The 13,610-nt window shown below is 50.1% G+C and overlaps 4 protein-coding genes across 4 annotated transcripts; 2 read left to right on the forward strand and 2 right to left on the reverse strand.

Moving 5' to 3' along the window:
- Positions 1-385: 385 nt before the first annotated feature.
- On the reverse strand, positions 386-3,504 carry BJY04DRAFT_30307 (uncharacterized protein). The gene is made up of 3 exons (XM_073720093.1): positions 3,258-3,504; positions 3,139-3,193; positions 386-3,070 (listed from the first exon to the last, which is right to left on the reverse strand). Exons 1-3 carry the CDS (start codon positions 3,415-3,417, stop codon positions 625-627), a joined length of 2,661 nt encoding a protein of 886 aa, XP_073573109.1. The 5' UTR covers positions 3,418-3,504; the 3' UTR covers positions 386-624.
- Positions 3,505-5,069: 1,565 nt separating this feature from the next.
- On the forward strand, positions 5,070-8,713 carry BJY04DRAFT_185291 (STE11 family mitogen-activated protein kinase kinase kinase). Its single transcript, XM_073710740.1, has 5 exons — positions 5,070-5,432; positions 5,550-5,878; positions 5,935-6,008; positions 6,071-6,222; positions 6,271-8,713. The coding sequence occupies exons 2-5, from the start codon at positions 5,697-5,699 to the stop codon at positions 8,515-8,517; spliced, it is 2,655 nt and encodes an 884-aa protein (XP_073573110.1). The 5' UTR covers positions 5,070-5,432; positions 5,550-5,696; the 3' UTR covers positions 8,518-8,713.
- Positions 8,714-8,955: 242 nt separating this feature from the next.
- On the reverse strand, positions 8,956-10,564 carry BJY04DRAFT_185293 (mitochondrial 54S ribosomal protein uL5m; the record flags this gene model as incomplete). The annotated part of the gene is made up of 3 exons (XM_073710741.1): positions 10,103-10,564; positions 9,342-10,034; positions 8,956-9,281 (listed from the first exon to the last, which is right to left on the reverse strand). Coding segments are annotated over exons 1-3 (1,136 nt in total), but the record flags the coding sequence as incomplete, so codon positions are not given.
- A 458-nt stretch (positions 10,565-11,022) lies between these two features.
- Positions 11,023-13,538, forward strand: BJY04DRAFT_216597 (ubiquitin C-terminal hydrolase family protein; the record flags this gene model as incomplete). Its single annotated transcript, XM_073715805.1, has 5 exons — positions 11,023-11,094; positions 11,161-11,250; positions 11,331-11,699; positions 11,761-12,364; positions 12,418-13,538. The coding sequence occupies 5 exons, from the start codon at positions 11,023-11,025 to the stop codon at positions 13,536-13,538; spliced, it is 2,256 nt and encodes a 751-aa protein (XP_073573112.1).
- Between the last annotated feature and the right edge of the window lie 72 nt (positions 13,539-13,610).

The following is a 13,610-nucleotide window of genomic DNA, read 5'->3' on the forward strand; positions in this document are numbered from 1 at the left end:
ATAGTAAGTGAAATTCGCATTCTACTATATTCGAAGCTTACGGGTGCGATATAAATAGTTAGGCATGAAGCCGCCCAGACAAGGTGGATCCATTCAAGACTCGAGATAATGGAGTGATAATAAACCCAAGGAGAGTCATCAGTCATCTCTCATCTGATCTTGACTGGAAAAAAAAGGAAGAAAAATAAACCCGTAAGCAATGAAAAAAAATCAGGCCTTGCCCTACCGCCATCAACTTCACCCCATCCAGCAGCAATAAAAGATAAGGAAACTTATACCCATCATTACGATCCTACCCACGCCGCGCAAGAATAAATATATCGGACAAAAGAGGACTGTCAAACACAACTAGTCGGGATACATATGTACAGGAAAGAGATGAGAAGAAAAAGGGTATAAACCAGCATCATTTATCATCCGGGACATCGCACATGGGTGAAGGCGAACTTTTTTTCTCAGAAAGCGAGCATGTGGCTGAGCGTAGCTATTCGTAAGCCTCTTGGACTTCCCGAGGCGAGACTGTGGTAACTTTTGCTAAGGGTGTATACGTGTGTACTCCCTGTAAGTATGGATGGTGCGACAAAAACGCTGCGTCCGATGTTGGACTCGCGGAACAGGTGAAGCCTAGATTTGGGACTCCAAAAGGTCTGCGTAAGCATCTAGACTGAGTCCAACCAAGTCCACTATCGCCCAGCTTGTGTTGCCCTTGAAGGTCCTTGCCCAGACACGGACAATAGCCATACTGAGTTGCTTCACCTTATAAGGATTGGCCATGAAATCGATATCCGGGGCACCGGGAGGATCAACCGCCATGTCCGTCTCGTCCATCATGCTTTTGATCCATAGGAGTAGCTTTCGCTCATGTTCGGATAACCTTTGCTCGGCTTGTGTGGCTGGTATCGAGAGGAGCCACCTACTAAGGAGAAAAGCGCATTCTAAGCTGCAGAGTGAGTGCTGAATACTCCAGAAGAATGAGTGCGTTCTCGCAACAAAGTCTATGCCAAGGCGAACCGGAATTGAGAGAGCGTGAGCAGAATGCAAAAGAGCCATGATGAGACGTGGACTCCGTACAATTGGTGGCGACTCATTAAGAGCTCTGGCGATCTGAACCGGGTCCTGCGTTACAAGACGGCGACAGGGCCCTACATCGACATGCAATCTGATGTAAGCAAGCCCCAACAGTGCAGTTGATGTAAAGGCAATTGGGCCAGCCGGGTTTTGTGGATCGATGCTGGATTCAGGAGTGCGTTTCCATAGTGCTTTCCAAGACCCCAAAGAGCTGTCTAGGACGTTCAAATCATCGGGCCTTAAGCTCGTACCATGAAGGCTTGGAGAAGAAAGGCAGAGTTGGCGCGCGAAGAAAATTTGTTGTATAAGGGCATGTATCAAGATATAGTTGCCGAGAGGAGATATCGGGGCGGTGTTCGTGATGTTGGACTTGTAAAACAGTTTCGTAAACGCATCCTGGAAAGGAACCTCCGACCCATGTCGGGTACGAAGGAGACGCCGCCACTGAGCTGCATTGTTCGCCTTCCAAATATCATGCGAACAAGGCATATTCAGTTTGAGCTCTGCATTGAGAATCAGAGGAGGAATGTTATACATGATCGAGTGAAGGTTGAAGAAGCAGTAGACAATGAGTTTCGTGCGTCTATTGCATTCTCTTCGGACCCACTCTTCCCAATTGTTGGGTTCGACACCAATGCCCATTTCGGTGAGCCCATGCTCCCGAACAAGTCTGGCCAATGTGCTCTGTAGGGAGAGAATCTCCCGCAGAAGTTCAGGATGCCGTTCCCAGGAGGCAAAGACTGTAAGTAGCAAGAAAGTCTTAATCACCTCCATATGGGCATAAGAGTCCTCGGGCGCATAGACTGCAGGGTCGACAGAATATAGAACATGGGGTTGGTGTTGGTGAGTTTGAAACGGGCTGTTTGAGGTGGCAGACGAACCACGAGAATTGTGGAAGCCGGACGAGGGGGACAAGAAGTTCCAGGTCGGACAAGGAACCTGTTTGCTGTCTCTTCTCTGCAAACGCTCGAGAAGAATCGCCTTCGCAGCGTAGAAAAGGTCAATTCCCCTGTTGTTCTCAAAACGATAGTGAGATCCCGCGGCTGCCAATGCGAGTGTAAGCTCGGGAGAACATTTTGCTACTGATAATGTTGGAACGTGGATAAAAGGAAGATGCTCGTTTAGACCGTTAATGTAACCGGCAAAAAATCGAGAGAGCGCGTGCCTTGATGGCGGTACGAAGCCTTTAGGGAGAACATAGGCGAATTCCTCCAACTTAGAAACGAAAACCTGACGATCAGCATTGGATATATCCCAAGCTGGCCGTGGGCCCTCATCACCAAAACCCAGGCGATCGTCCACATCGTGGACTTCTGGTTGAAGAGAGGGCAGCCTGGAGCCGAAGTTCGAAAATGACGGAGGATCATCAGCTGCGTTTCTGAGATCACTCATCATATCAGGTCCAAGCCTTGGGGTTTCGCGGACTGTAGGTTTTGAATCCATTGGAAGGCTTGTTGGTAGAAGAGGCTCTTCTACGCTTGAAAAGACGCCCGAATCCCAATCTGAAGACAAGCCAACACTTTCGAGAAAGACCGTAAAGTCTTGAACAGGGTCGCCCAGGTCCGTGAGATCGAGAATAGAAGGCTCAACACCATAGTTATCTGTAATCGCTCGCTCTGGGACATGCGAGAGCGGGGGCGGTGGTGCAATGTTCTGCGAAGGCTTGCGCATACTCTCCAGACTCTCCTGTTGCCCCTCGAGAGCCACATGGCTTGCAGCGTGAGATAGCAGATTTAAATCGTATCCCCATGATGGGTTGAAGTGGGTTGTTTCGATAATAGGGGGAGGCTGGACTTGAACTTCGGGCGGAGGGGGAGGGGGAACCGTCTGCGTTGTGAGGGGAATGGCGTCGGCCAACTCGAGCATTCGAGATTCATGATGTGAAGGTTGGACCATCGACGAAGGTGTCTGAGAGACATCGTGATTGGTATGGTTTCGATTTTCTCGATTGGCTGCCGCCTCGGCTGGATGGACTAGGCGCTCATGTCGTACAAGCAGATCACTTTGTCGAGAGGAAAAGTTCAATGGTTAGTGCAGGCAGGAGGAAATGCAGTACAAGGGACGACTCACCTCCTCGCAAAGGACTTGGAGCAGATATCACACGAAAAGGGCTTTTCCTTGGTGTCTGGAACGATGGGTTAGCCGAGAGAGGACGATTGGGAGCAGAGCAAGAATCAGGGTTACTCAACGGGTGCGGAGGTGGCGCTGGAGATGCTCAAGACGGGCGAAAGACCTGTTGCAATATTCGCAGGAGAGTGACTTTCGATGGGCGGTCGTAGCCTTCTTCCTCACTTTCCCCGAAATCGATCTCTCATCGTCCATGGCGAACAGCCTTGGGGTTTGGAGCATGTTCTTTCGGATGCACTCAGGCGCGGGGAAGGAAAATACTGTGGGGGGTGAGGGGGTGCCACGTGACCGCCGGAAACAGTCTACTTCTAACCTGAGGCACCCAATCGCCCACCACCCTAGAAACAAAAGGGCAGCGAATAAGCAGTAGCAGATATTCGTTTCGCTAGAATTGCCTGCGTTTCGCATGCGGACTACCACTGTAAGCTGTATTTGAGCTCTTGGAGAGAACTTAGGTGAAATATCGTGTTGGCCGACTTAAGGTTAGAGCTGGAGTACAATGCATCTAATACCATCCCCACTGGTGCGGAGTTGAGGGGACCATTGCGCAACGTATATGTATGTACTATGTAAGTACGTATGCGCCATAATGCATGTTACAGAGGCTGGAGTGTCCCCTCAATGCCCCCTCACTAGAGCACGAAGTTGAACGAGAGGACATACTCGGAAGATCTACTCCTTCAATGTGCATTCCAAACTTTCCGTTCGTGTAGTCAGTTCGCCAGAGATACTATAGGTCGCCATCATATTCACTAAGCTAGAACCGATGAGGGCATTGCATACGACGAATGGTAGCTATTCGATGACGACGGTTCTCAATGATGCTTAGGTAGGACCTTGGTATCCGCAACAGCTTGGAGAAGGAGCCTGCACGCTGCTGCAATGGCCCTGGGGCGCAATTGGGCGTCGCTCGTGAGCTGTGAGAAACACGGGAACAGCGGGAAGGGGTCCACAAGGAGTATACCCGGTATACAGCACTGAGCTTGGGAGTCCTCGGGCAACTTGAGTTATACCGCGATTTGGCTCAGTTCGAAAGCGTCTGGGAGCCAGGTAAATGCGTTCTGGTGTGGACATCGGTCAGATAGTTGGTGGGTTAGTACCTAAACACCAATTGACCATTGCCAGCTTAGATCTCTGGTTGCTGTCATGCTTCTAATCACAGCTGCTAGTGGTAATGACCGATGAGGCCTGCGGAATGCTAATATAGCCCGAACATCCTGCAATAATAAAACACCTAGAGAGAGACACGTAGTGCCCTGGATAGTCGTGCTGGGACTGTGGCTATGTTTTCAGCCAGATTTTCGATGCACTGAGCCAGGGATCTTGATCATCGAACGCTGTTGAAGTTTCCAGGAGATTACCTGCACTCGATGTGGTCGTTAAGCAGTCCTTGAAAGAGATATCATCATCAAGTTGTTGAGTGATAGTTAAGCAGCACAACATAAGCAATGAAACATGTACCAGCTAATACCTGGAGAGAGGAGATTGGCTGGAGAGGGATCTTCCAAGGCTTCTGAGTCTTGACAAGCAGTCTGAGTGTCATGACAGGGGCGGACCAAGAATAGCAGGAAGGCGGCGATAGTCTGACAGCCGCCACAGGTTATTGTTTCAGATTGCCCTCCTTGACAAATCACTTCCCGCCCGTGTTGGAGACTTCGAGTAAAATGCGACTGGTGTTTGACATTGCAATAGATTGAAAAGATTGAAAGCCCTTAAGACGCTGAGGACGATTTGCATGACTGCTTTTTAATAATGAAACCAACTGCATCTTGTAGATTGCTTTCCAGCGAGGTCAACAGGCATCATCCAGACTGAGACAGTCACATGACCAGACTAGGCCCAAGCTGAAACAAGTGGAGGGAGAGAGGAGACTGGAGAGAGTGCGGCAGTCCGACTGTTCTGTGCCTGAGATCCAAGAAATAAGACCGTCCCTCTATCTGCCTCCTTTCTCTTCATCCTCCGCCCGCCTCAAGGCACTCTCAGCTGTTGATCAGCTGTCTCTTTCGTCTTCTTGTCTCCATCTTTTACCAAGACCCTCTTCCTTTGTATGCCTCTAGCTCTCATCGTTGTCGGCTATCTTCTCGACGGGCGGTGTTGATCAACGATAGCAGCCGATCGCCAGCCTAATTCAGTGCGGTCCAGACCTGGAACTACAGCACAACACCACCCGGTCAAAGCATTTGGAGCCTCCGCGACCTTTATAATTTACACTTACTCATAATTCTTGCTCTGATACGGTATGGCATCTCCAGCTCTAGGTTTCTATTGCTTGGCTTCCGGATTGGGGCTTATGCTCCTCATCTCTACCTCTTTGTTCTCCAAACAGAGCTAATAGCATACAAATGCGCTTCCAGGATCTCTTTATTATGCATTAGCCATCAATCGAACTTGTCAGACTGTCCCATTCTTCGCGAAAAACCCACCCACCGCATACTCGCGTTACGCAACCGCTTCCGTACCATCGTGATTGTACGGACGTTTCGCGGCACTTCATCTTCACCATGCTGGCCCCAAAGGCATACGTGAGCCCCATGGGGCTGCCAACGTCGCAAACACCGACGGCTTCATATCACGCCGCCCCACAGAAGACCGCGACGTTTCCCGAGCCGCCAACAGGAGCGCTATACACGAGTCCTACAAAATCGGAGTTTACTGAAGTCGACGACGGATTAGATGCTGTAAGGTGCGTTAGCAATCGCTCACTACACAAGAGCTATTGCCTTTGGCTGACTCTTCCAGGTCTTGGGATGAGAAACAAGTAATTGCATGGCTTCATACCATCAACTGTCAGCAGTACGAAGCACTATTTCAAGGTACGGAAACTTGCTTCTCTCGCAGTGCTCTCTGCGCAAGGAAATAAATTAACTTCATTCAGCGAATAATTTCAACGGCAACAATTTAATTGAGTGCGATCAGAAGATCCTGCAAGAGATGGGCATTAAGAAGATTGGTGACCGCGTCCGGATCTTTGTTGCCATCAAGAAACTTAGGAACAAGTCGGTAGCCAACCGAAAACAGAAGAATCTGGTATGTAACCAAGTGTTGATGATGTATACACTCTCTAATAGCCCGTAGAGACAGTTAGCAGCTCTGGAAGCGGCGAACCAGACGGCCTCATCCGATTCCTCCCGCTCGCAAAATGCTCGCCAGCAAACTATGAGTGCCCGACGCTCCTCCAGGACAGGTGACTATGGCTATGGCAGGCCAACATCTCGACCCAGTTCTCCCTTACGGCCATATCGCTATGGTGCCAGCCCCTTGGAGTCTGGACGAAAAGATTACTTCTCCAGCGGCTCCGGCTCCGGCCGCAACCCTGGAACTCCAGCTGAGAGAAGCGCAACACATTTGAGGCAGAACCCAAGCCTGGACGGTATGACAATGGGCTCTCTACTCAGTCATGCTCCCGTAATCAGGGTCATTTATACCGGTGGCCAGACGAAGGTACTGGACATCAAGCACTGCAAAACGCCCGATGAGGTTATCCTCTGTGTTCTGAAGAAGCTACAACTTCCTGAGCATCAGTATCGAAACTATTGCTTTTATGTATTGGATGGCCTGGAACCAGAACCGTCGAATTGCCGGAGGCTCACTGATCATGAGCTGATGGAGATTTGCGAGGGCCTGCACAGGTCAGAACGTGGCCGCCTCATTCTCCGGAAGATTCATGCGGGCGAACCAGACGCAGATGAACTTCATCGTGCATCTCAATTTGCGCTGGACGAGAGCCAAACTACACATATGAATGCTCTGAGCAGCTCAAATACACGGAACCAACAGAAGATCCAACAACTGACTGGGGAATCTTGGCATAATATTAGACAGCCCATGTCACCCATATCGTCTCGTCACAACCCGAGCCACAGTGAACACGATATACGACCCCAAGCCAGCGAGCGCGTTTCTAAGCTACGATCGTTCTTCGGTGCTCGGCCACCTAGCGAGATGATTATCCACGAAATCTCGTCCTACTTCCCCGGTCACCAGAGGGAAGATATTGAAAAGACCATGCGCATGTCCGTTCGCAGGTCTCAGCGTTTGAGTAGAGCGGCCAGCCGACTCAGCGTTGTTAGTAACACAAGTTATGCGTCCAGTTTAAGGGATGCGCCGCCTATTCCTAGCATTGCCGACACTTGGCTCAACAATGGTGCGCCGCCAACTAGAGCCGCGCGGCCACTCTCTGTTGTCTCAACGAGAGCCGGCCTACCTTCGACCTCGTATCGAGACTCAATAGCTTCAAGCTCGCTTCATCCGCTTCAGGAAGAATCGCCTATCGAACCCAATCGTAAATCATATGTGTCATTTGACAGTGGCTCTGATGATCAAACCAACTCGCGACACAGCCTTCTCGACGAGAACGCAAGTGTTGCCGCTACAGACGGGGGATCGTTCAACGAGCGCCTCAGCGTTCTAGTTGCTGAAGATGGCGAAGACGACGATGTTGGACTAAGTGAATTCTTGGCCGGGAATAACTTCGTCAACTGGATGAAGGGTTCCCTCATCGGAGAGGGTTCTTTTGGAAGCGTCTTTCTTGCACTCCACTCAATCACCGGTGAGCTCATGGCGGTCAAGCAAGTTGAGATTCCATCAGCCACCAAGGGCACTGAATTCGACAAGCGGAAGAACAGCATGGTCGACGCGCTTAAGCATGAGATCGACCTTCTGCAAGGCCTCCACCATCCAAACATTGTCCAGTACCTAGGAACCACTGCAGATGACCAGTACTTAAACATTTTCCTGGAATATGTGCCCGGAGGCTCCATCGCTACGATGCTCAAGCAATACAACACTTTCCAGGAGCCCTTGATCAAGAACTTTGTGCGACAGATACTCGCGGGGCTGTCCTATCTTCACAGCAAAGACATCATCCACCGTGATATCAAGGGTGCGAACATCCTCGTTGATAACAAGGGAGGCATCAAAATCTCCGATTTCGGTATCTCCAAACGGGTCGAAGCTTCTACTGTTCTCGGATCCCGTGCGAGCAGTGGAGGAGGTCATATTCACCGGCCTTCTTTACAAGGGAGCGTCTATTGGATGGCGCCGGAAGTAGTCCGACAGACAGCTCATACAAAGAAGGCTGACATCTGGAGTTTGGGCTGCCTTGTTGTCGAGATGTTTATCGGCTCCCACCCATTCCCCGACTGCAGCCAGCTCCAAGCCATCTTCGCAATCGGAAGTAACCAAGCCCGACCTCCAGCGCCTGAACACGCCAGCAAGGATGCCGTTGCTTTCTTGGACATGACGTTCCAGCTCGACTACGAGAAGCGACCCGATGCAGACGAACTGCTCAAGTCCACTTTTCTTGCTACATCGCTGAACTAAACTTATGATATTGGATGAACAAAGCATACATTTTCTAGCACTTGAGTTTGGCGAAATTGGGGTGTTGGTTTTTTATCGTTTGCCGATACAATTGTGCTCTTTGAATCTTGCCACACTTTGAAATTAAACGGATATTCCAAGGTTGAACATAGGCGTTACTAGATGTGGACCGTATATAGTATATCTTATCATTTGCTGGCCATTTCGAACCCTACGTTTTAGTAAAACTACTTTCCTATTACCCTTGATTGTCGGCGCAATAGGTTGCATGCGAAGTGCATGATGCTTGGACCAGATGAGAGTGTGTTCATCTATACCTAGGTATCCGTGTTATGAGCTGTAATAGATATGGAAAATATGGCCCGAAGCTACTGCTGGCAAGGAAGAAAAGACCTCAGAGTTGTAAGGCTCCCCAATTGTCACGATTTATGGCGCAGATTGAAAGGCATGAAAATTTCCATTACTAGAGATTGTATCTGCAGATGAGATCTGTTCGGCCATAAAAAAAGCACCACTAACAGACGAGACGAGGTACAACCAAAGGATTCTGTGCAATGATGATACTAAAACAGAGAGTAATATACAAGTCCCACAGGGGCGAAACATGAGAAAGCACCGATTACGCGCAGCGACGAACTATCTAGTCAATGAGCTTGCCGTAGAAGGGAACCCCCAATGCACTGAGGAGCAGACGGGCGTCCTTGTCGGTTCTGGCGGTTGTGTGGATGGTGATGTGACAACCGGGAATCATCTTAGGTGGATACCTATTTTGTAAGTATTAGCAGTTGCTCTAGGAGGCCACAAAACATTAAATGAATGCATACATATCGTAGTTGACTTCAACTTCCGGGAACAAAGCGACTTGCTCTGGGTCCAAACCGAAAGTGATGTTTCCACTGCTGTCACCACTAGAGCCCTTCACACCAGGCCAATCCTTCAGACGTGGCAGCACGATATCAACCAGTTTTGAAAAGAAGTGCTCCATATCCTCTCCGCGGAGCTCTGCCGTTGCAGCCACGGTATCTCTGCCGGGAGAGATACCCCATGGAACAACGCCAGTCTTGGACTTGAATGTCCGCACCCTGACATTTGAGATCGCCTGTAGCGCCATACTGGCTACGTGAATCCAAGAAGAGTTCTCAGTCGCGGCTTTATTGACGTAACTGTGGACTGTAATGCGTTCGAGCTTGGGGATGTTGTTGAAGGTGATTGGCTTGCGGAGGAGTCGGAGGACATCACCTCCACGAGGACCGCGGAGGTTTCGGTTCTTGTGGTAGGGAGAGCTGTCGTCCCACTCACGGAGACGCGGCGCTTTTGGCGGGGGCTTGAAGCCCGGAGGAGTGTGAACATAGCAGAGAGCGAGGATGTCGGAGGAGATGGTTGATTCGTGGGTCTGCTCAACTCGTGAGAGAGAGAAGGGGCCGGGGACGAAGAGTCGAGAAGAAGGATCGGAGGGAGGAGGAGGTCTGTGAGGATGCAATGGGCCGCGGTCGTACTTGGGTGATCGAAATTGGTACCTAGATGCATTTGATGAGTACGGGATATTGCTATGGGGAAAATGTGAACCGCTTGGGGGTCAACTAACCGACTCCGTGGTAGCTGGCGCTTTCGGCCTTTAGCCCTCGCAACGGGATCAAATGACTTCGCAGCTTCCTCTGACACAATTGCCCCCTTCAAGCTACCTTCGGACTCCAGGTCGCTGAACTGCTTGGCCGACGCTTGATCGGAGGCATGGCGCCGGAAACAAGGGCCCTGCGCGCGGGAAGAGGGAACAATAGCCCGCGGCAGTGACCTTGCCAGGTATCTTGACGACTCAACAGCAGCCATTTGGATTGTTGTCAATTGGTTGCGGCTGCGAACTCGTCGTGACCCCGGGCCAAAATTTGTTTCCACGCGGGCAAGACGCATGATTTCGGAGGTGCCACGTGATCTTAGATCTGAAGCCTGAAAGACAAGGCAGAAGTTTAGGCCAGGGCGCTCGGCGAGTCGGCGCGCCCGCCCGCATGGGCGCTTCAGCGAAACTCCGCATGTGTGGCTGGACAATGGACATGGAACTATTCCGTAGGTACTCCCCGCCATCACAATCGCTTTTAACTCTTGTGATTGAAGAAGAGGCGATCTGCAAGATATCCTAGATTACCTCCCAGTGGGGCTTTGATCTGTTGATTCTCTGTCCCATCTTTAACCTAAGACCCTCTTTCTGCCTCACTTTGATCATTGTGTTCTCTTCTACTTTTTTGCCCCCATTCATTGTGATGTCACTTGGCGAGCTCAGCTGGTGCCTACTTTTATACGGATTCTGTTAGCAACGCTCGGCGCAAGTCTATCAGGAGAGCCCCTCGCCTGATCCCGCTCATTTATTTACGAAAGGAGAGCTTTGTGACGCTCGAAATTTAGTGGCCTGCCCAGGTCAACAAGTTATTACTTCCTCATGTCGATTTGTACCTTTGCCGTCGGTCTCATACCTCTCAACACGTTTGTTGAATCCGCCACCCCTCCTTAAAAATGAGCGGGATTCACAGGTTCTTGACCCGGCGCGATAAGAACAACAGATATACGAAACATAGCAAAGATGGTGTATGTGGCAATACCAGCTTTATACATATTTCTGCCTCTATATACTGATGTTACACCTGTTTCCAGTCGACAGAAATCACTGGTTCCCATCCTCATCTACGCGGAATCTTCTCCGCGAACACTACGAACGGTGACTCCTCAGATCAGCAAAAAAAGGTGAGCTGCTGCGCTTGTAGCATAACATGACCATTTCTCTTCAATCAAGTCTTGACATAGATTCTTGCTTACAAGAACAGATCAAAACATTAGAGCGACGAGTTTCACAGCTAGGCATCACCGGGTTCAGCGAGGAACATCTCACCTATGCGCTTCAGTATGCCCACGGCGATGTCGAGAAGGCGTTTGAGCTTCTATTGCTTGTCGAGGATTCGATGGAGGGAATAATCAAAGGATACACACCGCGCACGAAACTGCTTGGCGCAGAGAACCGCGAAGGTGTTACGTGCTACCTAGATGCGCTACTCTTCGCCATGTTCGCTCGATTGGACTGCTTCGAAGGAATATTGTATAAAAACTTTAGCGATGAGCCCCGTGGCAAATTATCCATGCTTCTGAGACTCTGGGTTAACATGTTGCGGTCGGGTAAGCTCATAACAACGGATATCGTATGTATCCCACCCATAATAGACCTATCCCAAGGACAAAGGCTGATACTTGTACGTAAAGACGAGGCACTTACAAGAGGCTCTTGCAGAATGCGGCTGGGAAGATGCAGCCAACCTTCATCAACAAGACGCATCAGAAGCCTTCACTTTCATAACGGAGAAACTAGAGCTGCCCCTTCTTACACTCAAGATGGACATTTACCATACGGGCAAGGAGGACGTGAACGATGATCACAGATTCATCAACGAGAGACTATTAGAAGTGGCCATACCTGAGCCTGTTGAGGGAAAGACAGTGACTCTAGAGGAGTGCTTGGAGTCGTACTTCAATAACAGGATTGAGGTCAAGCGGTACCTCGAGCGTCAGAACACCATTGAACCTGTCAAATCAGTCGACACTCTCCTCAAAGGCTCTTGCGCGCACGTTGAGACCGTGGAGATAAGCACGCCGACATCGTCCTCTCCTACGGCGCTGTCGCCCATGGTCACTCCGATCACCTCGGTAGCAGATAGACCTACGCTTGCAAGATCCAAATACCGAAGAAGCAGTATTATCCAAGAGAAATACGTCCCCAGTCCAGGGGAGACGAACCTCCCGGAGGATCGTCGGGGTTCTTACAGGAAAGAGGTAATGATGCCTGCATGGCAGTTTTTCAGCTTAATTCGTAAGTCATTGAGAATAACATGGGCAACACTGAAGTGCTAACAAATCTTACAGCATGGTATACAGACAATTCCCCAATGAACGATTCTCAGGTCGCTGCACATTTCTCCTCCAAGAGGCCAATATTAGGCATGTGCTTGAAACGATACTCCATGCTGCCAAATGGCAAAGCGATCAGATTGAACACATATATCGACATACCAACCGAAATAGGACTACCGCATTTCATTCAAGATGATAACCTTGAGGAAGGTGGTCCGATCTACGGAAACTTCAAGCTATCGTTGCAGGCTTTGGTCTGTCATAGGGGTAACTCGGTTGACTCTGGTCATTACATTTCGATAGTCAGAGGAACCAGTGCTGGCGCACCTCCCTCGAGCTCTCATGAATCCGAACAGCACAGCCGAGATACCCCTAAGTATTGGATGCGGTTTGACGATTTAGCTGCGGAACGAGTCACACTCGTTGATATTGAACAAGCCCTAAAAACAGAATCACCATACTTGCTCTTTTACCAAATTCTACCGATCGATGAAGACGCAGCTGCAGCCAATCTATCTAACAACGTACCGTCGTCTGTAGCTTCTGGGGAGTATCAAGACCCAGAGGCAGCCGATCTCTCGCCCCGGTTACAACCTAACCGGCTCAGCGCAGGGTATAGATCCGGTCGACCCAGCCTTGAGATCACTTTGGCGAACAGCCCAGATACTACGACTGGGACCTCTGAAGATTATACAGATGCGCAAAGCGTCATCGCCGATCTAGGAATGCGCTCCGTTCCATCAACCTCTCCCAGACTTGCTCCACGGGACGAGGATGAAAGCAGAGGGTCATTTTCCTTTTCTAGGCGCGGCTCCCGGGCTACCAGATCTAACCCAGGAAGTCGTGCTGGAAGCCAGGTGGGCGAAAACAGAATCAGTGCCACATTTTCGCGTCTCGCAGGCCGCCTTAGCAAGGAAAAGATTGGTAGTGATTCTTTCGCCATCGATGACTACGACGATGATTTCACCAAACCTGACCTACCGAGCCTATCCATCGAGACAATCCGGACTGGTGAGATTAGAGAGAAGAGTCCTAGGCGATCGAGGTTCTCTGACAAACAGAAAGAGAAAGGGAAGGAGAAGTCAAGGGAGAGGAGAGGGCGGAAACTCGAACGGGAATGTCTTGTTATGTGAGCATTTTTAGGGCGTACACTGTGCCTTAGCGGCCTTCATGGCATCCGCAAGCTCGTAAAAGAATACTTGCTG

The sequence above is a fragment of the Aspergillus karnatakaensis genome, assembly GCF_047715665.1.
Source record: "Aspergillus karnatakaensis strain CBS 102800 unplaced genomic scaffold BJY04scaffold_15, whole genome shotgun sequence".
NCBI classification, from domain to species: Eukaryota; Fungi; Ascomycota; class Eurotiomycetes; order Eurotiales; family Aspergillaceae; genus Aspergillus; species Aspergillus karnatakaensis.

Coding starts and splice junctions, on each gene's coding strand:
- BJY04DRAFT_30307 (XM_073720093.1), bottom strand. CDS start 3,417: ATGCTCCAAACCCCAAGGCTGTTCGCCATGGACGATGAGAGATCGATT. Junction 3,194..3,257: donor CCAGCGCCACCTCCGCACCC/GTTGAGTAACCC, acceptor CCATCGTTCCAG/ACACCAAGGAAAAGCCCTTT. Junction 3,071..3,138: donor TCCAAGTCCTTTGCGAGGAG/GTGAGTCGTCCC, acceptor CTCTCGACAAAG/TGATCTGCTTGTACGACATG.
- BJY04DRAFT_185291 (XM_073710740.1), top strand. CDS start 5,697: ATGCTGGCCCCAAAGGCATACGTGAGCCCCATGGGGCTGCCAACGTCG. Junction 6,009..6,070: donor GTACGAAGCACTATTTCAAG/GTACGGAAACTT, acceptor AACTTCATTCAG/CGAATAATTTCAACGGCAAC. Junction 6,223..6,270: donor ACCGAAAACAGAAGAATCTG/GTATGTAACCAA, acceptor AATAGCCCGTAG/AGACAGTTAGCAGCTCTGGA.